Source organism: Lampetra planeri, unplaced genomic scaffold, assembly GCF_965212315.1.
Source record: "Lampetra planeri unplaced genomic scaffold, kcLamPlan1.2.h2 scaffold_533, whole genome shotgun sequence".
NCBI lineage: Eukaryota > Metazoa > Chordata > Hyperoartia > Petromyzontiformes > Petromyzontidae > Lampetra > Lampetra planeri.
In genome coordinates, this window is record NW_027615356.1 from 12,501 (window position 1) to 35,000 (window position 22,500).

The 22,500-nt window shown below is 53.2% G+C and overlaps 1 protein-coding gene across 1 annotated transcript in view; it reads right to left on the bottom strand.

Annotated features, from left to right (window-relative positions):
* The window catches only part of LOC144741401 (uncharacterized), a gene marked incomplete at its 3' end in the record, with an annotated part of 24,202 nt that extends 2,594 nt beyond the window's left edge, over positions 1 to 21,608 (bottom strand). The window contains exons 1-5 of the mRNA XM_078623945.1: positions 21,576 to 21,608; positions 15,076 to 15,170; positions 14,974 to 15,040; positions 12,442 to 12,529; positions 415 to 539 (exon numbers count right to left, since the gene is read on the bottom strand). Coding sequence (XP_078480071.1) covers positions 415 to 539; positions 12,442 to 12,529; positions 14,974 to 15,040; positions 15,076 to 15,170; positions 21,576 to 21,608 — 408 coding nt within the window. The remainder of the gene's footprint in view (positions 1 to 414; positions 540 to 12,441; positions 12,530 to 14,973; positions 15,041 to 15,075; positions 15,171 to 21,575) is intronic.
* Positions 21,609 to 22,500: the final 892 nt, after the last annotated feature.

Below are 22,500 nucleotides of genomic sequence, written 5' to 3' on the forward strand. Positions count from 1 at the left end.
TGTGTGTGTGTGTGTCTGTGTGTGTGTGTGTGTACGTGTGTGTGTGTACGTGTGTGTCTGTGTGTGTGTGTGTGACTGTGTGCGTCACCCACGCGCACGATGATGATCCACTTGACGAGCGAGAGGCCGAAGCCGGAGATGGCGCCGTAGCGCTGCGTGTCTGTGTGTGTGTGTCTGTGTGTACGTGTGTGTATGTGTGTGTGTGTGTGTGACTGTGTGTGTGACTGTGTGTGTGACTGCGTGTGTGTGTGCGTCACCCACGCGCACGATGATGATCCACTTGACGAGCGAGAGGCCGAAGCCGGAGATGGCGCCGTAGCGCTGCGTGTGTGTCTGTGTGTGTCTGTGTGTGTGTGTGTGACTGTGTGTGTGTGACTGTGTGTGTGACTGCGTGTGTGTGTGTGCGTCACCCACGCGCACGATGATGATCCACTTGACGAGCGAGAGGCCGAAGCCGGAGATGGCGCCGTAGCGCCCGGCCACGGTGTTGGTGAGGCAGAACGAGAGGAAGAAGCCGATCCAGTTGAAGAGGAAAGACACTGGGGGGGGGGGGGGGGAGACAAAGACGGACGGGGGGAGTGAGTGAGAGTGAGTGTGAGCGAGCGAGTGTGAGCGAATGAGTGTGTGAGTGTGAGCGAGTGAGTGAGTGTGAGCGAGTGAGAGTATGAGTGTGAGCGAGTGAGTGAGCGAGTGTGAGCGAATGAGTGTGTGAGTGTGAGCGAGTGAGTGAGTGTGAGCGAGAGTGGGTGTGAGCGAGAATGTGTGAGTGTGTGAGTGTGAGTGAGTGAGCGAGGCGAGCGAGCGTGAGTGAGTGTGTGAGAGTGAGTGAGTGCGAGGGTGAGTGAGTGTGAGCGAGTGAGTGAGTGAGTGTGTGAGAGTGAGTGAGTGCGAGGGTGAGTGAGTGTGAGCGAGTGAGTGAGCGTGAGTGAGTGTGTGAGAGTGAGTAAGTGCGAGGGTGAGTGAGTGCGAGAGCGAGTGAGCGAGCGTGAGTGAGTGTGTGAGAGTGAGTAAGTGCGAGGGTGAGTGAGTGTGAGCGAGTGAGCGAGCGAGCGTGAGTGAGTGTGTGAGAGTGAGTAAGTGCGAGGGTGAGTGAGTGTGAGCGAGCGAGCGAGTGTGAGCGAGTGTGTGAGAGTGAGTAAGTGCGAGGGTGAGTGAGTGTGAGCGAGCGAGTGTGTGAGAGTGAGTAAGTGCGAGGGTGAGTGAGTGCGAGAGCGAGTGAGCGAGCGTGAGCGAGTGTGTGAGAGTGAGTAAGTGCGAGGGTGAGTGAGTGTGAGCGAGCGAGTGTGTGAGAGTGAGTGAGCAAGTGTGAGTGAGTGAGTGAGCGAGTGTGAGTGAGTGTGTGAGAGTGAGTAAGTGCGAGGGTGAGTGAGTGCGAGAGCGAGTGAGCGAGCGTGAGTGAGTGTGTGAGAGTGAGTAAGTGCGAGGGTGAGTGAGTGTGAGCGAGTGAGTGAGCGAGCGTGAGTGAGTGTGTGAGAGTGAGTAAGTGCGAGGGTGAGTGAGTGTGAGCGAGCGAGTGTGTGAGAGTGAGTAAGTGCGAGGGTGAGTGAGTGCGAGCGAGTGAGCGAGCGAGCGTGAGTGAGTGTGTGAGAGTGAGTGAGTGCGAGGGTGAGTGAGTGTGAGCGAGTGAGCGAGCGAGCGAGCGTGAGTGTGTGAGAGTGAGTGAGTGCGAGGGTGAGTGAGTGTGAGCGAGTGAGTGAGCGTGAGTGAGTGTGTGAGAGTGAGTAAGTGCGAGGGTGAGTGAGTGTGAGCGAGTGAGTGAGCAAGTGTGAGTGAGTGAGCGAGCGTGAGTGAGTGAGTGTGTGAGAGTGAGTAAGTGCGAGGGTGAGTGAGTGTGAGCGAGTGAGTGAGCGAGCGTGAGTGAGTGTGAGCGAGTGAGTAAGTGCGAGGGTGAGTGAGTGTGAGCGAGTGAGCGAGCGAGCGTGAGTGAGTGTGTGAGAGTGAGTGAGCGAGCGTGAGTGAGTGTGTGAGAGTGAGTAAGTGCGAGGGTGAGTGAGTGTGAGCAAGTGAGTGAGCGAGCGTGAGTGAGTGTGTGAGAGTGAGTAAGTGCGAGGGTGAGTGAGTGTGAGCGAGTGAGTGAGCGTGAGTGAGTGTGTGAGAGTGAGTAAGTGCGAGGGTGAGTGAGTGTGAGCGAGTGAGCGAGCGAGTGTGAGTGAGTGTGTGAGAGTGAGTAAGTGCGAGGGTGAGTGAGTGTGAGCGAGTGAGTGAGCGAGTGTGAGTGAGTGTGTGAGAGTGAGTAAGTGCGAGGGTGAGTGAGTGTGAGCGAGTGAGCGAGCGAGTGTGAGTGAGTGTGTGAGAGTGAGTAAGTGCGAGGGAGAGTGAGTGTGAGTGAGTGAGTGTGTGAGTGTGAGTGAGTGTGTGAGAGTGAGTAAGTGCGAGGGTGAGTGAGTGTGAGCGAGTGAGCGAGCGAGCGAGTGTGAGTGAGTGTGTGAGAGTGAGTAAGTGCGAGGGTGAGTGAGCGAGCGTGAGTGAGTGTGTGAGAGTGAGTAAGTGCGAGGGTGAGTGAGTGTGAGCGAGTGAGTGAGCGAGTGTGAGTGAGTGTGTGAGAGTGAGTAAGTGCGAGGGTGAGTGAGTGTGAGCGAGTGAGTGAGTGTGAGTGAGTGTGTGAGAGTGAGTAAGTGCGAGGGTGAGTGAGTGTGAGCGAGTGAGTGAGCGAGCGTGAGTGAGTGTGTGAGAGTGAGTAAGTGCGAGGGTGAGTGAGTGTGAGCGAGTGAGTGAGCGAGTGTGAGTGAGTGTGTGAGAGTGAGTAAGTGCGAGGGTGAGTGAGTGTGAGCGAGTGAGTGAGTGAGTGTGAGTGAGTGTGTGAGAGTGAGTAAGTGCGAGGGTGAGTGAGTGCGAGAGCGAGTGAGCGAGCGTGAGTGTGTGAGAGTGAGTAAGTGCGAGGGTGAGTGAGTGTGAGCGAGCGAGTGTGTGAGAGTGAGTAAGTGCGAGGGTGAGTGAGTGCGAGAGCGAGTGAGCGAGCGTGAGTGAGTGTGTGAGAGTGAGTAAGTGCGAGGGTGAGTGAGTGTGAGCGAGTGAGTGAGCGTGAGTGAGTGTGTGAGAGTGAGTGAGTGCGAGGGTGAGTGAGTGTGAGCGAGTGAGTGAGCGTGAGTGAGTGTGTGAGAGTGAGTAAGTGCGAGGGTGAGTGAGTGTGAGCGAGTGAGTGAGCAAGTGTGAGTGAGTGAGCGAGCGTGAGTGAGTGTGTGAGAGTGAGTAAGTGCGAGGGTGAGTGAGTGTGAGCGAGTGAGTGAGCGAGTGTGAGTGAGTGTGTGAGAGTGAGTAAGTGCGAGGGTGAGTGAGTGTGAGCGAGTGAGTGAGCGAGTGTGAGTGAGTGTGTGAGAGTGAGTAAGTGCGAGAGTGAGTGAGTGTGAGCGAGTGAGTGAGCGAGCGTGAGTGAGTGTGTGAGAGTGAGTAAGTGCGAGGGTGAGTGAGTGTGAGCGAGTGAGTGAGCGAGCGTGAGTGAGTGTGAGAGTGAGTAAGTGCGAGTGTGAGTGAGTGTGAGCGAGTGAGCGAGCGAGCGTGAGTGAGTGTGTGAGAGTGAGTAAGTGCGAGGGTGAGTGAGTGCGAGAGCGAGTGAGTGAGCGAGCGTGAGTGAGTGTGTGAGAGTGAGTAAGTGCGAGGGTGAGTGAGTGTGAGCGAGTGAGCGAGCGAGCGTGAGTGAGTGTGTGAGAGTGAGTAAGTGCGAGGGTGAGTGAGTGTGAGCGAGTGGAGCGAGCGAGCGTGAGTGAGTGTGTGAGAGTGAGTAAGTGCGAGGGTGAGTGAGTGTGAGCGAGTGAGTGAGCGAGTGTGTGAGAGTGAGTAAGTGCGAGGGTGAGTGAGTGCGAGAGTGAGTGAGCGAGCGTGAGCGAGTGTGTGAGAGTGAGTAAGTGCGAGGGTGAGTGAGTGTGAGCGAGCGAGTGTGTGAGAGTGAGTGAGCAAGTGTGAGTGAGTGAGTGAGCGAGTGTGAGTGAGTGTGTGAGAGTGAGTAAGTGCGAGGGTGAGTGAGTGCGAGAGCGAGTGAGCGAGCGTGAGTGAGTGTGTGAGAGTGAGTAAGTGCGAGGGTGAGTGAGTGTGAGCGAGTGAGCGAGCGAGCGTGAGTGAGTGTGTGAGAGTGAGTGAGTGCGAGGGTGAGTGAGTGTGAGCGAGTGAGTGAGCGTGAGTGAGTGTGTGAGAGTGAGTAAGTGCGAGGGTGAGTGAGTGTGAGCGAGTGAGTGAGCAAGTGTGAGTGAGTGAGCGAGCGTGAGTGAGTGAGTGTGTGAGAGTGAGTAAGTGCGAGGGTGAGTGAGTGTGAGCGAGCGAGCGAGCGAGTGTGAGTGAGTGTGTGAGAGTGAGTAAGTGCGAGGGTGAGTGAGTGTGAGAGCGAGTGAGTGAGCGAGCGTGAGTGAGTGTGTGAGAGTGAGTAAGTGCGAGGGTGAGTGAGTGTGAGCGAGTGAGTGAGCGAGTGTGTGAGAGTGAGTAAGTGCGAGGGTGAGTGAGTGCGAGAGTGAGTGAGCGAGCGTGAGCGAGTGTGTGAGAGTGAGTAAGTGCGAGGGTGAGTGAGTGTGAGCGAGCGAGTGTGTGAGAGTGAGTGAGCAAGTGTGAGTGAGTGAGTGAGCGAGTGTGAGTGAGTGTGTGAGAGTGAGTAAGTGCGAGGGTGAGTGAGTGCGAGAGCGAGTGAGCGAGCGTGAGTGAGTGTGTGAGAGTGAGTAAGTGCGAGGGTGAGTGAGTGTGAGCGAGTGAGCGAGCGAGCGTGAGTGAGTGTGTGAGAGTGAGTGAGTGCGAGGGTGAGTGAGTGTGAGCGAGTGAGTGAGCGTGAGTGAGTGTGTGAGAGTGAGTAAGTGCGAGGGTGAGTGAGTGTGAGCGAGTGAGTGAGCAAGTGTGAGTGAGTGAGCGAGCGTGAGTGAGTGAGTGTGTGAGAGTGAGTAAGTGCGAGGGTGAGTGAGTGTGAGTGAGTGAGTGAGCGAGCGTGAGTGAGTGTGTGAGAGTGAGTAAGTGCGAGGGTGAGTGAGTGTGAGAGCGAGTGAGTGAGCGAGCGTGAGTGAGTGTGTGAGAGTGAGTAAGTGCGAGGGTGAGTGAGTGTGAGCGAGTGAGTGAGCGAGTGTGAGTGAGTGTGTGAGAGTGAGTAAGTGCGAGGGTGAGTGAGTGTGAGAGCGAGTGAGTGAGCGAGCGTGAGTGAGTGTGTGAGAGTGAGTAAGTGCGAGGGTGAGTGAGTGTGAGCGAGTGAGTGAGCGAGTGTGAGTGAGTGTGTGAGAGTGAGTAAGTGCGAGGGTGAGTGAGTGTGAGCGAGTGAGTGAGCGAGCGTGAGTGAGTGTGTGAGAGTGAGTAAGTGCGAGGGTGAGTGAGTGTGAGCGAGTGAGTGAGCGAGCGTGAGTGTGTGAGAGTGAGTAAGTGCGAGGGTGAGTGAGTGTGAGTGAGTGAGCGAGCGAGCGTGAGTGAGTGTGTGAGAGTGAGTAAGTGCGAGGGTGAGTGAGTGTGAGCGAGTGAGTGAGCGAGCGTGAGTGAGTGTGTGAGAGTGAGTAAGTGCGAGGGTGAGTGAGTGTGAGCGAGCGAGTGTGAGTGAGTGTGTGAGAGTAAGTGCGAGGGTGAGTGAGTGTGAGCGAGTGAGTGAGCGAGCGTGAGTGAGTGTGTGAGAGTGAGTAAGTGCGAGGGTGAGTGAGTGTGAGCGAGCGAGCGTGAGTGTGTGAGAGTGAGTAAGTGCGAGGGTGAGTGAGTGTGAGCGAGTGAGTGAGCGAGCGTGAGTGAGTGTGAGCGAACGAGTGTGAGCGAACGAGTGTGAGCGAGTGAGTGTGAGCGAGCGAGTGTGAGCGAGTGAGTGTGAGCGAGCGAGTGCGAGCGAGTGTGAGCGAGTGTGAGCGAGTGTGAGCGAGTGAGTGTGAGCGAGCGAGTGTGAGCGAGTGTGAGCGAGCGAGTGTGAGCGAGTGAGTGTGAGCGAGTGAGTGTGAGCGAGCGAGTGCGAGCGAGTGTGAGCGAGTGTGAGCGAGTGTGAGCGAGCGAGTGTGAGCGAGTGTGAGCGAGTGTGAGCGAGCGAGTGTGAGCGAGTGTGAGCGAGTGTGAGCGAGCGAGTGTGAGCGAGCGAGTGTGAGCGAGTGTGAGCGAGTGTGAGCGAGTGTGAGCGAGTGTGAGAGAGCGAGTGTGAGCGAGTGTGAGAGAGCGAGTGTGAGCGAGTGTGAGTGAGTGTGTGAGAGTGAGTAAGTGCGAGGGTGAGCGAGTGTGAGCGAGTGAGCGAGCGAGCGTGAGTGAGTGTGTGAGAGTGAGTAAGTGCGAGGGTGAGTGAGTGAGCGAGTGTGAGTGAGTGTGTGAGAGTGAGTGTGTGAGAGTGAGTAAGTGCGAGGGTGAGTGAGTGAGCGAGTGTGAGTGAGTGTGAGCGAGTGAGTGAGCGAGCGTGAGTGAGTGTGTGAGAGTGAGTAAGTGCGAGGGTGAGTGAGTGTGAGCGAGTGAGTGAGCGAGCGTGAGCGAGTGTGTGAGAGTGAGTGTGTGAGAGTGAGTAAGTGCGAGGGTGAGTGAGTGTGAGCGAGTGAGTGAGCGAGCGTGAGTGAGTGTGTGAGAGTGAGTAAGTGCGAGGGTGAGTGAGTGCGAGAGCGAGTGAGTGAGCGAGCGTGAGTGAGTGTGTGAGAGTGAGTAAGTGCGAGGGTGAGTGAGTGTGAGCGAGTGAGTGAGCGAGTGTGAGTGAGTGTGTGAGAGTGAGTAAGTGCGAGGGTGAGTGAGTGTGAGCGAGTGAGTGAGCGAGTGAGTGAGCGAGCGTGAGTGAGTGTGTGAGAGTGAGTGTGAGGGTGAGTGAGTGTGAGCGAGCGTGAGTGAGTGAGTGTGTGAGAGTGAGTAAGAGTGAGTGTGAGTGAGTGTGTGAGAGTGAGTAAGTGCGAGGGTGAGTGAGTGTGAGAGCGAGTGAGTGAGCGAGTGTGAGCGAGTGTGAGTGTGTGAGAGTGAGTAAGTGCGAGGGTGAGTGAGTGTGAGCGAGTGAGTGAGCGAGCGTGAGTGAGTGTGTGAGAGTGAGTAAGTGCGAGGGTGAGTGAGTGCGAGAGCGAGTGAGTGAGCGAGGGTGAGTGAGTGTGAGCGAGTGAGTGAGCGAGTGTGAGTGAGTGTGTGAGAGTGAGTAAGTGCGAGGGTGAGTGAGTGTGAGCGAGCGAGTGAGCGAGGGTGAGTGAGTGAGTGTGAGTGAGCGAGCGTGAGTGAGTGTGTGAGAGTGAGTAAGTGCGAGGGTGAGTGAGTGTGAGCGAGTGAGCGAGCGAGCGTGAGTGAGTGTGTGAGAGTGAGTAAGTGCGAGGGTGAGTGAGTGTGAGCGAGTGAGCGAGCGAGCGTGAGTGAGTGTGTGAGAGTGAGTAAGTGCGAGGGTGAGTGAGTGTGAGCGAGCGAGCGAGTGTGAGTGAGTGTGAGAGAGTGAGTAAGTGCGAGGGTGAGTGAGTGTGAGCGAGTGAGTGAGCGAGCGTGAGTGAGTGTGTGAGAGTGAGTAAGTGCGAGGGTGAGTGAGTGCGACAGCGAGTGAGTGAGCGAGTGTGAGTGAGTGTGTGAGAGTGAGTAAGTGCGAGGGTGAGTGAGTGTGAGCGAGTGAGCGAGCGAGCGTGAGTGAGTGTGTGAGAGTGAGTAAGTGCGAGGGTGAGTGAGTGTGAGCGAGTGAGCGAGCGTGAGTGAGTGTGTGAGAGTGAGTAAGTGCGAGGGTGAGTGAGTGTGAGCGAGTGAGCGAGCGAGCGTGAGTGAGTGTGTGAGAGTGAGTAAGTGCGAGGGTGAGTGAGTGTGAGCGAGCGAGTGAGTGAGTGTGAGTGAGTGTGTGAGAGTGAGTAAGTGCGAGGGTGAGTGAGTGTGAGAGCGAGTGAGTGAGCGAGGGTGAGTGAGTGTGAGAGCGAGTGAGTGAGCGAGTGTGAGTGAGTGTGTGAGAGTGAGTAAGTGCGAGGGTGAGTGAGTGTGAGTGAGTGAGCGAGCGTGAGTGAGTGTGTGAGAGTGAGTAAGTGCGAGGGTGAGTGAGTGTGAGCGAGTGAGTGAGCGAGTGTGAGAGTGAGTAAGTGCGAGGGTGAGTGAGTGTGAGCGAGGGAGCGAGCGTGAGTGAGTGTGTGAGAGTGAGTAAGTGCGAGGGTGAGTGAGTGCGAGAGCGAGCGAGTGAGCGAGCGTGAGTGAGTGTGTGAGAGTGAGTAAGTGCGAGGGTGAGTGAGTGTGAGCGAGTGAGTGAGCGAGCGTGAGTGAGTGTGTGAGAGTGAGTAAGTGCGAGGGTGAGTGAGTGTGAGCGAGTGAGCGAGCGAGCGTGAGTGAGTGTGTGAGAGTGAGTAAGTGCGAGGGTGAGTGAGTGCGAGAGCGAGCGAGTGAGCGAGTGTGAGTGAGTGTGTGAGAGTGAGTAAGTGCGAGGGTGAGTGAGTGTGAGCGAGTGAGTGAGCGTGAGTGAGTGTGAGCGAGTGAGCGAGTGTGAGTGAGTGTGTGAGAGTGAGTAAGTGCGAGGGTGAGTGAGTGCGAGAGCGAGTGAGCGAGTGTGAGTGAGTGTGTGAGAGTGAGTAAGTGCGAGGGTGAGTGAGTGTGAGCGAGTGAGTGAGCGAGCGTGAGTGAGTGTGTGAGAGTGAGTAAGTGCGAGGGTGAGTGAGTGTGAGCGAGTGAGTGAGCGAGCGTGAGTGAGTGAGAGTGAGTAAGTGCGAGGGTGAGTGAGTGTGAGCGAGTGAGTGAGCGTGAGTGAGTGAGTGTGTGAGAGTGAGTAAGTGCGAGGGTGAGTGAGTGTGAGCGAGTGAGCGAGCGAGCGTGAGTGAGTGTGTGAGAGTGAGTAAGTGCGAGGGTGAGTGAGTGTGAGTGAGTGAGCGAGCGAGCGTGAGTGAGTGTGTGAGAGTGAGTAAGTGCGAGGGTGAGTGAGTGTGAGCGAGTGAGTGAGCGAGCGTGAGTGAGTGTGTGAGAGTGAGTAAGTGCGAGGGTGAGTGAGTGTGAGCGAGTGAGTGAGCGAGTGTGAGTGAGTGAGAGTGAGTAAGTGCGAGGGTGAGTGAGTGTGAGCGAGTGAGCGAGTGTGAGTGAGTGTGTGAGAGTGAGTAAGTGCGAGGGTGAGTGAGTGTGAGAGCGAGTGAGTGAGCGAGCGTGAGTGAGTGTGTGAGAGTGAGTAAGTGCGAGGGTGAGTGAGTGTGAGTGAGTGAGCGAGTGTGAGTGAGTGTGTGAGAGTGAGTGAGTGCGAGGGTGAGTGAGTGTGAGCGAGTGAGCGAGCGTGAGTGAGTGTGTGAGAGTGAGTAAGTGCGAGGGTGAGTGAGTGTGAGTGAGTGAGCGAGCGTGAGTGAGTGTGTGAGAGTGAGTAAGTGCGAGGGTGAGTGAGTGTGAGCGAGTGAGCGAGTGTGAGTGAGTGTGTGAGAGTGAGTAAGTGCGAGGGTGAGTGAGTGCGAGAGCGAGTGAGCGAGCGAGCGTGAGTGAGTGTGTGAGAGTGAGTAAGTGCGAGGGTGAGTGAGTGTGAGTGAGCGAGCGAGCGTGAGTGAGTGAGTGAGTGAGAGTGAGTAAGTGCGAGGGTGAGTGAGTGTGAGCGAGCGAGCGAGTGTGAGTGAGTGAGTGAGAGTGAGTAAGTGCGAGGGTGAGTGAGTGTGAGCGAGCGAGCGAGTGTGAGTGAGTGTGTGAGAGTGAGTAAGTGCGAGGGTGAGTGAGTGTGAGCGAGTGAGTGAGCGAGCGTGAGTGAGTGTGTGAGAGTGAGTAAGTGTGAGTGCGAGTAAGTGTGAGCGAGTGAGTGAGCGAGTGTGAGTGAGCGAGTGTGAGTGAGCGAGTGTGAGTGAGCGAGTGTGAGTGAGCGAGTGTGAGTGAGCGAGTGTGAGTGAGCGAGTGTGAGTGAGCGAGTGTGAGAGTATGAGTGAGTGTGAGCGAATGAGAGTGTGTGCGAGTGAGTGAGTGTGTGCGAGTGAGTGAGTGTGAGTGAGCGAGTGTGAGCGAGTGAGTGTGAGCGAGTGAGTGAGTGTGAGAGTATGAGTGAGTGTGAGCGATTGAGAGTGTGTGAGCGAGTGAGTGTGAGCGAGTGAGTGAGTGTGAGAGTATGAGTGAGTGTGAGCGATTGAGAGTGTGTGCGAGTGAGTGTGAGCGAGTGAGTGAGTGTGAGAGTATGAGCGAGCGAGTGTGTGAGCGAGTGAGTGTGAGCGAAAGCGAGTGAGTGCAAGTGTGTGCAAGTGAGAGTATGAGTGTGAGCGAGTGTGAGCGAATGAGTGAGTGTGAGCGAATGAGAGTGTGAGCGTGTGAGTACGAGTGAGCGAGTGTGAGCGAGTGTGAGTGAGTGAGCGAGCGTGTGTGTGAGCGAGTGAGTGTGAAAGCGAGAGAGTGTAAGTGTGAGTGAGTGAGCGAGCGTGAGAGTGTGAGTATGAGTGTGAGCGAGTGTGAGCGAGTGAGAGTGTGAGCGAGTGTGTGAGAGCGAGTGTGAGCGAGTGAGTGTGAGCGAGTGTGAGCGAGTGTGAGCGAGTGAGTGTGAGCGAGCGAGTGCGAGCGAGTGTGAGCGAGTGTGAGCGAGTGTGAGCGAGTGTGAGCGAGTGAGTGTGAGCGAGTGTGAGCGAGCGAGTGTGAGCGAGTGTGAGCGAGTGTGTGAGAGTGAGTAAGTGCGAGGGTGAGTGAGTGTGAGTGAGTGAGTGAGCGAGCGTGAGTGAGTGTGTGAGAGTGAGTAAGTGCGAGGGTGAGTGAGTGTGAGCGAGTGAGCGAGCGAGCGTGAGTGAGTGTGTGAGAGTGAGTAAGTGCGAGGGTGAGTGTGAGCGAGTGAGTGAGCGTGAGTGAGTGTGAGAGTGAGTAAGTGCGAGGGTGAGTGAGTGTGTGAGAGTGAGTAAGTGCGAGGGTGAGTGAGTGTGAGCGAGCGAGTGAGCGAGCGTGAGTGAGTGTGTGAGAGTGAGTAAGTGCGAGGGTGAGTGAGTGTGAGCGAGCGAGTGAGCGAGCGTGAGTGAGTGTGTGAGAGTGAGTAAGTGCGAGGGTGAGTGAGTGTGAGCGAGCGAGTGAGCGAGGGTGAGTGAGTGTGTGAGAGTGAGTAAGTGCGAGGGTGAGTGAGTGTGAGCGAGCGAGTGAGCGAGCGTGAGTGAGTGTGTGAGAGTGAGTAAGTGCGAGGGTGAGTGTGAGCGAGTGAGTGAGCGTGAGTGAGTGTGAGAGTGAGTAAGTGCGAGGGTGAGTGAGTGTGAGCGAGCGAGTGAGCGAGCGTGAGTGAGTGTGTGAGAGTGAGTAAGTGCGAGGGTGAGTGAGTGTGAGCGAGTGAGTGAGCGAGCGTGAGTGAGTGTGTGAGAGTGAGTAAGTGCGAGGGTGAGTGAGTGTGAGCGAGCGAGTGAGCGAGCGTGAGTGAGTGTGTGAGAGTGAGTAAGTGCGAGGGTGAGTGAGTGTGAGCGAGCGAGGGTGAGCGAGCGTGAGTGAGTGTGTGAGAGTGAGTAAGTGCGAGGGTGAGTGAGTGTGAGCGAGTGAGCGAGCGAGCGTGAGTGAGTGTGTGAGAGTGAGTAAGTGCGAGGGTGAGTGAGTGTGAGCGAGTGAGCGAGCGAGCGAGTGTGAGTGAGTGTGTGAGAGTGAGTAAGTGCGAGGGTGAGTGAGTGCGAGAGCGAGCGAGTGAGCGAGGGTGAGTGAGTGTGAGCGAGTGAGTGAGCGAGTGTGAGTGAGTGTGTGAGAGTGAGTGAGCGAGTGTGAGTGAGTGTGTGAGAGTGAGTAAGTGCGAGGGTGAGTGAGTGTGAGCGAGTGAGCGAGTGTGAGTGAGTGTGTGAGAGTGAGTAAGTGCGAGGGTGAGTGAGTGTGAGCGAGTGAGTGAGCGAGTGTGAGTGAGTGTGAGCGAATGAGAGTGTGAGTGAGTGAGTGAGCGAGTGAGCGAGTGTGAGTGAGCGAGTGTGAGTGAGCGAGTGTGAGTGAGCGAGTGTGAGAGTATGAGTGAGTGTGAGTGCGAGTAAGTGTGAGCAAGTGAGTGAGCGAGTGAGCGAGTGTGAGTGAGCGAGTGTGAGTGAGCGAGTGTGAGTGAGCGAGGTGAGCGAGTATGAGTGAGCGAGTGTGTGTGCGAGTGAGCGTGAGAGTATGAGCGAGTGTGTGAGCGAGTGAGTGTGAGCGAGTGAGTGTGAGCGAGCGAGTGTGAGCGAGTGTGAGCGAGCGAGTGTGAGTGAGCGAGTGTGAGCGAGCGAGTGTGAGCGAGCGAGTGTGAGCGAGTGCGAGTGTGAGCGAGTGTGAGCGTGAGCGAGTGTGAGCGAGCGAGTGTGAGCGAGCGAGTGTGAGCGAGCGAGTGTGAGTGAGTGTGAGCGAGTGTGAGAGAGCGAGTGCGAGTGAGTGTGAGCGAGTGTGAGCGAGTGTGAGCGAGTGTGAGCGAGTGTGAACGAGTGAGTGTGAGCGAGTGTGAGCGAGTGTGAGCGAGTGTGAGCGAGTGTGAGCGAGTGAGTGTGAGCGAGTGTGAGCGAGTGTGAGCGAGTGAGTGTGAGTGAGTGTGAGTGAGTGTGAGCGAGTGTGAGCGAGTGAGTGTGAGCGAGTGTGAGCGAGTGTGAGCGAGTGAGTGTGAGCGAGTGTGAGCGAGTGTGAGCGAGTGTGAGTGAGTGTGAGCGAGTGTGAGAGAGCGAGTGTGAGCGAGTGTGAGCGAGAGGCGTCACTCACTGAAGAAGCTGACCATGAAGATGCCGTCATTCCCGATCCTCAATTGGTCGGCGTCGTCAAAATCCTCCCGCGGAGAGAAGTCATCATCCTGATCATCATCAGCGACATCGACATCGTCATCATCGTCGTCATCATCATCATTGCCATCAGAGTCATCAGCAACATCGTCATCATCAGCGACATCATCATCGTCATCATCATCGTCATCATCATCATCAACATCATCATCATCAACATCGCCATGATCATCATCATCGTCGTCGTCGTCATCATCGTCGTCATCGTCATCATCATCATCGTCATCATCGTCATCATCATCATCGTCATCATCGTCATCATCATCGCCATCAGCGTCATCAGCAACATCGTCATCATCGTCATCATCGTCGTCATCATCATCATCAACATTGCCATCAGTCATCAGCAACATCGTCATCGTCATCATCATCAGCGACATCATCGTCGTCATCATCATCATCGTCATCGTCATCGTCATCATCATCATCACCATCATCATCACCATCAACATCGCCATTATCATCATCATCAACATCGCCATCATCATCATCGTCGTCGTCGTCATCATCATCATCGTCGTCATCGTCATCATCATCGTCATCATCATCATCATCGTCATCATCGTCGTCATCATCGTCATCATCGTCATCATCGTCATCATCGTCATCATCATCGTCGTCGTCATCATCATCATCATCGTCATCATCGTCATCATCGTCATCATCGTCATCATCATCGTCATCATCGTCATCATCGTCATCATCGTCATCATCATCGTCGTCATCATCATCATCGTCATCATCGTCATCATCGTCATCATCGTCATCATCATCGTCATCATCGTCATCATCATCATCGTCGTCATCAGCAACATCGCCATCATCATCATCACATCGCCATCATCATCATCATCGTCGTCGTCGTCATCATCATCATCGTCGTCATCGTCATCATCATCGTCATCATCATCATCGTCATCATCGTCATCATCATCGTCATCATCGTCATCATCATCATCATCGTCATCATCGTCATCATCGTCATCATCATCGTCGTCATCATCATCGTCATCATCGTCATCATCATCGTCATCATCGTCATCATCATCATCGTCGTCATCGTCATCAGCAACATCGCCATCAGCAATATCGTCAACAGCGTCATCGTCATCGGCGACATCGGCATCAGCTGTGTGTCTTCATAACTGTTACAGCTCAATAGCAGCACTTGACGCTACAGCCCCTGTGCGTGTTGAAGAGGCTACCTGGGAGACCTTTAGCTGTGTCCCCGTGTGCGCCACTGGGGGAGAGACAAAGGCGGCCGGGCGTGGGTGGTGCTGCCCACCCCCCCACCCACTCTGTGTGTGTCACTGTGTGTGTGTCACTGTGTGTCACTCTGTGTGTGTGTCACTGTGTGTGTGTGTCACTCTGTGTGTCAGTGTGTGTCACTGTGTGTGTGTCACTGTGTGTCACTCTGTGTGTGTGTCACTGTGTGTCACTGTGTGTCACTGTGTGTGTCACTGTGTGTGTGTGTCACTGTGTGTGTCACTGTGTGTGTGTGTCACTGTGTGTGTGTGTCACTGTGTGTGTGTGTCACTGTGTGTGTGTCACTGTGTGTCACTCTGTGTGTGTGTCACTGTGTGTCACTCTGTGTGGTGTGTCCTGTGTGTCACTGTGTGTGTCACTGTGTGTGGTGTGTGTCACTGTGTGTGTCACTGTGTGTGTGTGTCACTGTGTGTGTGTGTCACTGTGTGTGTGTCACTGTGTGTGTGTCACTGTGTGTCACTCTGTGTGTGTGTCACTGTGTGTCACTCTGTGTGTGTGTCACTGTGTGTCACTGTGTGTCACTGTGTGGGTGTGTCACTGTGTGTGTCACTGTGTGTGTGTCACTGTGTGTCACTCTGTGTGTGTGTCACTGTGTGTCACTCTGTGTGTGTGTCACTGTGTGTCACTGTGTGTGTCACTCTGTGTGTGTGTGTGTGTCACTGTGTGTGTGTGTCACTGTGTGTGTGTCACTGTGTGTCACTCTGTGTGTGTGTCACTGTGTGTCACTCTGTGTGTGTGTCACTGTGTGTGTGTCACTGTGTGTGTCACTGTGTGTGTGTGTGTCACTGTGTGTGTCACTGTGTGTGTGTGTCACTGTGTGTGTGTGTCACTGTGTGTGTGTGTCACTGTGTGTGTGTGTCACTGTGTGTGTCACTGTGTGGTGTGTGTCACTGTGTGTGTGTGTCACTGTGTGTGTGTGTCACTGTGTGTGTGTGTCACTGTGTGTGTGTGTCACTGTGTGTTGTGTGTCACTGTGTGTGTGTGTCACTGTGTGTGTGTCACTGTGTGTGTGTCACTGTGTGTGTGTGTCACTGTGTGTGTCACTGTGTGTGTGTCACTGTGTGTGTGTGTCACTGTGTGTGTGTGTCACTGTGTGTGTGTGTCACTGTGTGTGTGGTGTCACTGTGTGTGTCACTGTGTGTGTCACTGTGTGTGTGTCACCGCCCCCCCCACCACCACCACAACTCACCCGCTCAGCCGCCGTCCCCACTCCGACCCCCACCCCGACCCCACCCCCCCACCCACCCCGCCCACCCCTCCACCCCCGCCCAGCCCGCCCAGCCCGCCCAGCCCGCCGGGCCCGCCGGCTTTGGTCTTCTCGGCTTCGTCGTAGGAGGGGAGGCTGGTGGCCACGCTGTAGGCCGGAGGGTTGGCCGCTCCTCCCCCCTGCAAAGGGGGCGGGGCCAAGGGGGGGGAGGGGGGCGGGGGGCAGCAGGGGGGAGGGGGGCCCCAGGAGGAGCTGGGTGGGGGGGGGCAGGAAGCCCCCACCCCCCACGCAGCCCCCCGCGACCCCCGCGACCCCAACCGCCGCGCTGTAGGGGGGAGGGGCCGGACCCCCCTCCTCCTCCTCCGTCTGCAACTGCGGGGGGGAGGGAGAGAAGGGGGGGGGAGGGGGGGGGAAGGGGGGGAGAAGGGGGGGGGGAAGGGGGGGGGAGAAGGGGGGGGGGAGAAGGGGGGGGGGAGGGGGGGGAAGGGTGGGGGGGGAAGGGGGGGGGAAGGGGGGGAGAAGGGGGGGGAGAAGGGGGGGGGGAAGGGTGGGGGGGGAAGGGGGGGGGGAAGGGGGGGGGGTGAGTAGTTGTGGTGATGGTGGTACAGATGGTGGTGGTACAGATGGTGATGATGGTAATGGTACAGATGGTGATGATGGTAATGGTACAGATGGTGATGATGGTAATGGTACAGATGGTGATGATGGTGGTGGTACAGATGGTGATGATGGTGGTGGTACAGATGGTGATGATGGTAATGGTACAGATGGTGATGATGGTAATGGTACAGATGGTGATGATGGTGGTGGTACAGATGGTGATGATGGTAATGGTACAGATGGTGATGATGGTAATGGTACAGATGGTGATGATGGTAATGGTACAGATGGTGATGATGGTGATGATAACGGTGGTGGTCGTGGTGGAGATGATGGTACAGATGGTGATGGTACAGATGGTGATGATGGTACAGATGGTGATGATGGTAATGGTACAGATGGTGATGATGGTACAGATGGTGATGATGGTAATGGTACAGATGGTGATGATGGTGATGATAACGGTGGTGGTGGTGGTGGAGATGATGGTACAGATGATGATGGTACAGATGGTGATGGTACAGATGGTGATGATGGTACAGATGGTGATGATGGTAATGGTACAGATGGTGATGATGGTACAGATGGTGATGATGGTAATGGTACAGATGGTGATGATGGTACAGATGGTGATGATGGTAATGGTACAGATGGTGATGATGGTAATGGTACAGATGGTGATGATGGTAATGGTACAGATGGTGATGATGGTACAGATGGTGATGATGGTAATGGTACAGATGGTGATGATGGTGATGATAACGGTGGTGGTGGTGGTGGAGATGATGGTACAGATGGTGATGATGGTGATGATAACGGTGGTGGTGGTGGAGATGATGGTACAGATGATGATGGTACAGATGGTGATGGTACAGATGATGATGGTACAGATGGTGATGGTACAGATGATGGTGGTGATAACGGTGGTGGTGGTGGTGGTGGAGATGATGGTACAGATGGTGATGGTACAGATGGTGATGATGGTGATGATGGTACAGATGGTGATGGTACAGATGGTGATGGTACAGATGGTGGTGATGGTACAGATGGTGGTGATGGTACAGATGGTGGTGATGGTACAGATGGTGGTGATGGTACAGATGGTGGTGATGGTACAGATGGTGGTGATGGTACAGATGGTGGTGATGGTACAGATGGTGGTGATGGTACAGATGGTGGTGATGGTACAGATGGTGGTGATGGTACAGATGGTGGTGATGGTACAGATGGTGGTGATGGTACAGATGGTGGTGATGGTACAGATGGTGGTGATGGTACAGATGGTGGTGATGGTACAGATGGTGATGGTACAGATGGTGATGATGGTGATGGTACAGATGGTGATGGTACAGATGGTGATACAGATGGTGATGATGGTAATGGTACAGATGGTGATGAATGATAACGGTGGTGGTGGAGATGATGGTGATGGTACAGATGGTGGTGATGGTGATGGTGGTGGAGATGATGGTCGTGATGGCGGTGGTGAAGATGCTGCCACCTGGTCTGGAGTGGTTGGAAGGCATGGGCCAGATCAGTGCGTTACACACTAAGCAACACACTGCCCGGTACACAACGCACCGTATTTACAGAAACAACTATGATTATGATTAATATAATTCGTTATAATACCCACTAATATTGTAAATCACCTCACCGCCTGTGTACACACACTAAGCAACACACTGCCCGGTACACAAGATAAGCAGCTTATTGTGGCAATACCTATTGTGGCCAGACCTGATGATGATTGCTGCTGGTGTTGCAGTCGAAAGGTCGTGAGAATGTTTATTATAATTGGTTTTTTACCCTTCTATCGGACACCTTTTTTACAAGGAGTCATGTTTGCATAGACCACAATACCTGCAGTCGTAATGCAAACAAAAAACACATAACTCTGATAATGTATGTGCACTGTCCTTGAAGTTGATTGGTCCACACCCGAGACAGCTTTCCTTAGAGCCTAGTCTCACATGGTCCTTGAAGTTGATTGGTCCACACCCGAGAGAGCTTTCCTTAGAGCCTAGTCTCACTTGGTCCTTGAAGTTGATTGGTCCACACCCGAGACAGCTTTCCTTAGAGCCTAGTCTCACATGGTCCTTGAAGTTGATTGGTCCACACCCGAGACAGCTTTCCTTAGAGCCTAGTCTCACATGTCCTTGAAGTTGATTGGTCCACACCCGAGACAGCTTTCCTTAGAGCCTAGTCTCACATGGTCCTTGAAGTTGATTGGTCCACACCCGAGACAGCTTTCCTTAGAGCCTAGTCTCACATGGTCCTTGAAGTTGATTGGTCCACACCCGAGACAGCTTTCCTTAGAGCCTAGTCTCACATGGTCCTTGAAGTTGATTGGTCCACACCCGAGACAGCTTTCCTTAGAGCCTAGTCTCACATGGTCCTTGAGTTGATTGGTCCACACCCGAGACAGCTTTCCTTAGAGCCTAGTCTCACATGGTCCTTGAAGTTGATTGGTCCACACCCGAGACAGCTTTCCTTAGAGCCTAGTCTCACATGGTCCTTGAAGTTGATTGGTCCACACCCGAGACAGCTTTCCTTAGAGCCTAGTCTCACATGGTCCTTCAAGTTGATTGGTCCACACACGAGACAGCTTTCCTTAGAGCCTAGTCTCACATGGTCCTTGAAGTTGATTGGTCCACACCCGAGACAGCTTTCCTTAGAGCCTAGTCTCACTTGGTCCTTGAAGTTGATTGGTCCACACCCCGAGACAGCTTTCCTTAGAGCCTAGTCTCACATGGTCCTTGAAGTTGATTGGTCCACACCCGAGACAGCTTTCCTTAGAGCCTAGTCTCACATGGTCCTTGAAGTTGATTGGTCCACACCCGAGACAGCTTTCCTTAGAGCCTAGTCTCACATGGTCCTTGAAGTTGATTGGTCCACACCCGAGACAGCTTTCCTTAGAGCCTAGTCTCACATGGTCCTTGAAGTTGATTGGTCCACACCCGAGACAGCTTCCCTTAGAGCCTAGTCTCACATGGTCCTTGAAGTTGATTGGTCCACACCCGAGACAGCTTTCCTTAGAGCCTAGTCTCACATGGTCCTTGAAGTTGATTGGTCCACACCCGAGACAGCTTTCCTTAGAGCCTAGTCTCACATGGTGTTGGACCAGATGACGCCAAAAGGCGCACAACTCAAAGACAATGCACCATCAGAGTATGAGAGCTCGGGGTCAAGCATTTACACTATGAGACATCTCCTTTACCAGTGGCAAAATATAGTAGGTGAGTGGGTGGGTGAGTGAATGGGTGAGTGAGTGAATGGGTGAGTGAGTGGGGTGAGTGAGTGAGTGGGTGAGTGAGTGGGTGAGTGGGTGAGTGAGTGAGTGGTGAGTGGGTGGGTGAGTGAGTGGTGAGTGGGTGGGTGAGTGAAACTGGTACAAAAACTGACGCCTTTGTACAAGGCATCATGTTTGCAATAACCACAACACAAGCAGTCAAAATGCAAACAAAATGAAACAACTCTGATGATGATAATGATATGCACTGTCCTTGAAGTTGATTGGTCCACACCCGAGACAGCTTTCCTTAGAGCCCAGTCTCACTTGGTGTTGGACCAGATGACGCCAAAGGCGCACAACTCAAAGACAATGTTCATATTGTAAGGCAATTTCCTCATGGCCTAAATCTTGACTTGGAGCTTTCGTGACTGCAATAATTCGTGTTCTCTGGGTCTTTAAATCACGACGTTTCGATCGCAACACAAGCCATCATCATCAGGTGAGAAAACCACAGCGAGAACATTTAAGTGAAATTGTTTTGCTGAAGTGAAAATCTTTTTTGCCGTGCTTTTCCCACCTGATTATGGTTGCTTGTGTTGCGATCGAAACGTCGAGATTTTATTTATTTGTAAATCCTTTATATTAAGTTCGCTTGCTCGCTTGCTTAGGACCGTGCAAATCTTTCGGTCGTTTTTTAACCCACTTCCCGTGATCCAATCGAGCTGACATTTTGCACACAGACTCGTTGTGCGTGACAATTTATGTTCGTGAAAAGTTTTACCAATTGCTTAATGGTGGCAGGCAATCATCTGACCCATAGATGGCAGCCATCTCAAGCCAGAGGACGAGAGGACTCTAGCCGCCACGCATATAAAGGATTTATAGTGAAACACTTTGTTTTTACGGGTTATACTTGTTATACTTTATACCGACGTGACTTTACCGAAAGAACCAAAGAGTACATGGATCCCCGCAGTCACGAAAACTTCAAATCAAAATTCTTTCGGTAAAGTCGCGAAGAAAGGTGCTGTGATCGAAACGTCGTTTTTATTTTTTGTTATTTTCCTAACGCCTGGTAATGTACACACAGTCACACACCGCCTTGTACACAATCACAGCACCTAGTCTAACAACAACTATGATGATGATGAACACTAATGATGATGATGATAATCTAATAAGCATTGTAAGTATAATAAACATTGTAGTGTTGTAAGGAAGTGAGTCTCTCCTCACGGCCTGGTAGTGAACACACAGTCACTCACCGCCTTGTACACAATCACAGCACCTAGTCTAACAACAACAACAACAACTATGATGATGATGATGATGATCACTAATGATGATGATGATAATCTAATAAACAATGTAAGTGTAGTGAGTGTAGTGAGTGTTGTGTGGTAAGTGTTGAGTGAGTCTCTCCTCACGGCCTGTAGTGTACACACACAGTCACACATCGCCTTGTACACAATCACAGCAGCACCTAGTCTAACAACAACTATGATGATGATGATACTAACGATGATGATGATAATCTAATAAACAATGTAAGTGTAGTGAGTGTAGTAAGTGTTGTGTAGTAAGTGTTGAGTGAGTCTCTCCTCACACACAGTCACACACCGCCTTGTACACAATCACAGCAGCGCCTAGTCTAACAAACAACTATGATGATGATGATGATACTAACGATGATGATGATAATCTAATAAACAATGTAAGTATAATAAACATTGTAGTGTTGTAAGGAAGTGAGTCTCTCCTCACGGCCTGGTAGTGTACACACACAGTCACTCACCGCCTTGTACACAATCACAGCGCCTAGTCACAACTATGATGATGATCACTATGTAATAAACAATGTAAGTGTAGTGAGTGTAGTAGTGAGTGTAGTGAGTGTAGTGAGTGTAGTGAAGTGAGCCTCTCCTCACACACAGTCACACACCGCCTTGTACACAATCACAGCAGCGCCTAGTCTAACAACAACTATGATGATGATGAACACTAACGATGATAACAATCTAATAACAAATGTAAATAATTTAAATGTTGTAAGGATTGTAAGCGAGTCTCCTCACGGTCTGGTAGTGTACACACAGTCACTCACCGCCTTGTACACAATCACAGCAGCAGCGCCTAGTCTAACAACTATGAGGATGATGATGATACTAATGATGATGATGATAATCTAATAAACAATGTAAGTATAATAAACATTGTAGTGTTGTAAGGAAGTGAGTCTCCTCACGGCCTGGTAGTGTAGTCACTCACCGCCTTGTACACAATCACAGCAGCAGCACCTAGTCTAACAACAACTATGATGATGATCACTAATGATAACAATCTAATAAACATAGTGCATAATGTAAACAATGTAAGAGTGAAGTGAGTCTCTCCTCACGGCCTGGTAGTGTACACACAGTCACTCACCGCCTTGTACACAACCACAGCGCCTAGCCACAACAACTATGATGATGATCACTATGTAATAAACAATGTAAGTGTAGTGAGTGTAGTAAGTTTAGTGTAGTAAGTGTAGTGTAGTAAGTGTAAGAGTGAAGTGAGTCTCTCCTCACGGCCTGGTAGTGTACAGACTGTCACTCACCGCCTTGTACACAACCACAGCGCCTAGCCACAACTATGATGATGATCACTATGTAATAAACAATGTAAGTGTAGTGAGTGTAGTAAGTGTAGTGTAGTAAGTGTAGTGAGTGTAGTAAGTGTAAGAGTGTAGTGAGTCTCTCCTCACGGCCTGGTAGCGAGCGCTTGAGCCCGTCTCCATGGCGGACGCGAGCGGGCAGCCGCCTCTGGCTCCCTCCCTCCTCCTCGCTCGCCTCCTCTGCTGCTGCTGCTGCTGCTATGGGAGGGCTGTCTGGCTGTCGCTACGCCTGCTGTTGTTGTTGTGAATGAGGACAAGGCTGATGGTGGTGGTGGTTGTTGTTGTTGTTGAGAAACGCGTCGCTCGCCGCCGTCTCCGCGCAAATCGCCTGCACTCAACTCGGCAATGGCGGCCGCCCTTGATGGTGGTGGGAGGAGGGGGGGGGTGGTGGTGACGTCATATATTGGTGGTGGTGGGGGGACGTCATCTTTGGTGAGAGTGGGTGACGTCATCGTTGGGGAGTGGGTGACGTCATCTTTGGTGAGAGTGGGTGATGTCATCGTTGCGGAGGGTGACGTTATCCTTGGTGAGAGTGGGTGACGTCATCCTTGGTGGTGGTGGGGTGACGTCATCTTTGGTGAGAGTGGGTGATGTCATCGTTGGGGAGGGTGACGTCATCCTTGGTGAGAGTGGGTGACGTCATCCTTGGTGGTGGTGAGGTGACGTCATCCTTGGTGAGAGTGGGTGATGTCATCGTTGGGGAGGGTGACGTCATCTTTGGTGAGAGTGGGTGATGTCATCGTTGGGGAGGGTGACGTCATCTTCGGTGAGAGTGGGTGATGTCATCGTTGGGGAGGGTGACGTCATCCTTGGTGAGAGTGGGTGATGTCATCGTTGGGGAGGGGGTGACGTCATCCTTGGTGAGAGTGGGTGATGTCATCGTTGGGGAGGGGGTGACGTCATCTTTGGTGAGAGTGGGTGACGTCATCCTTGGTGAGAGTGGGTGATGTCATCGTTGGGGAGGGTGACGTCATCCTTGGTGAGAGTGGGTGACGTCATCCTTGGTGGTGGTGGG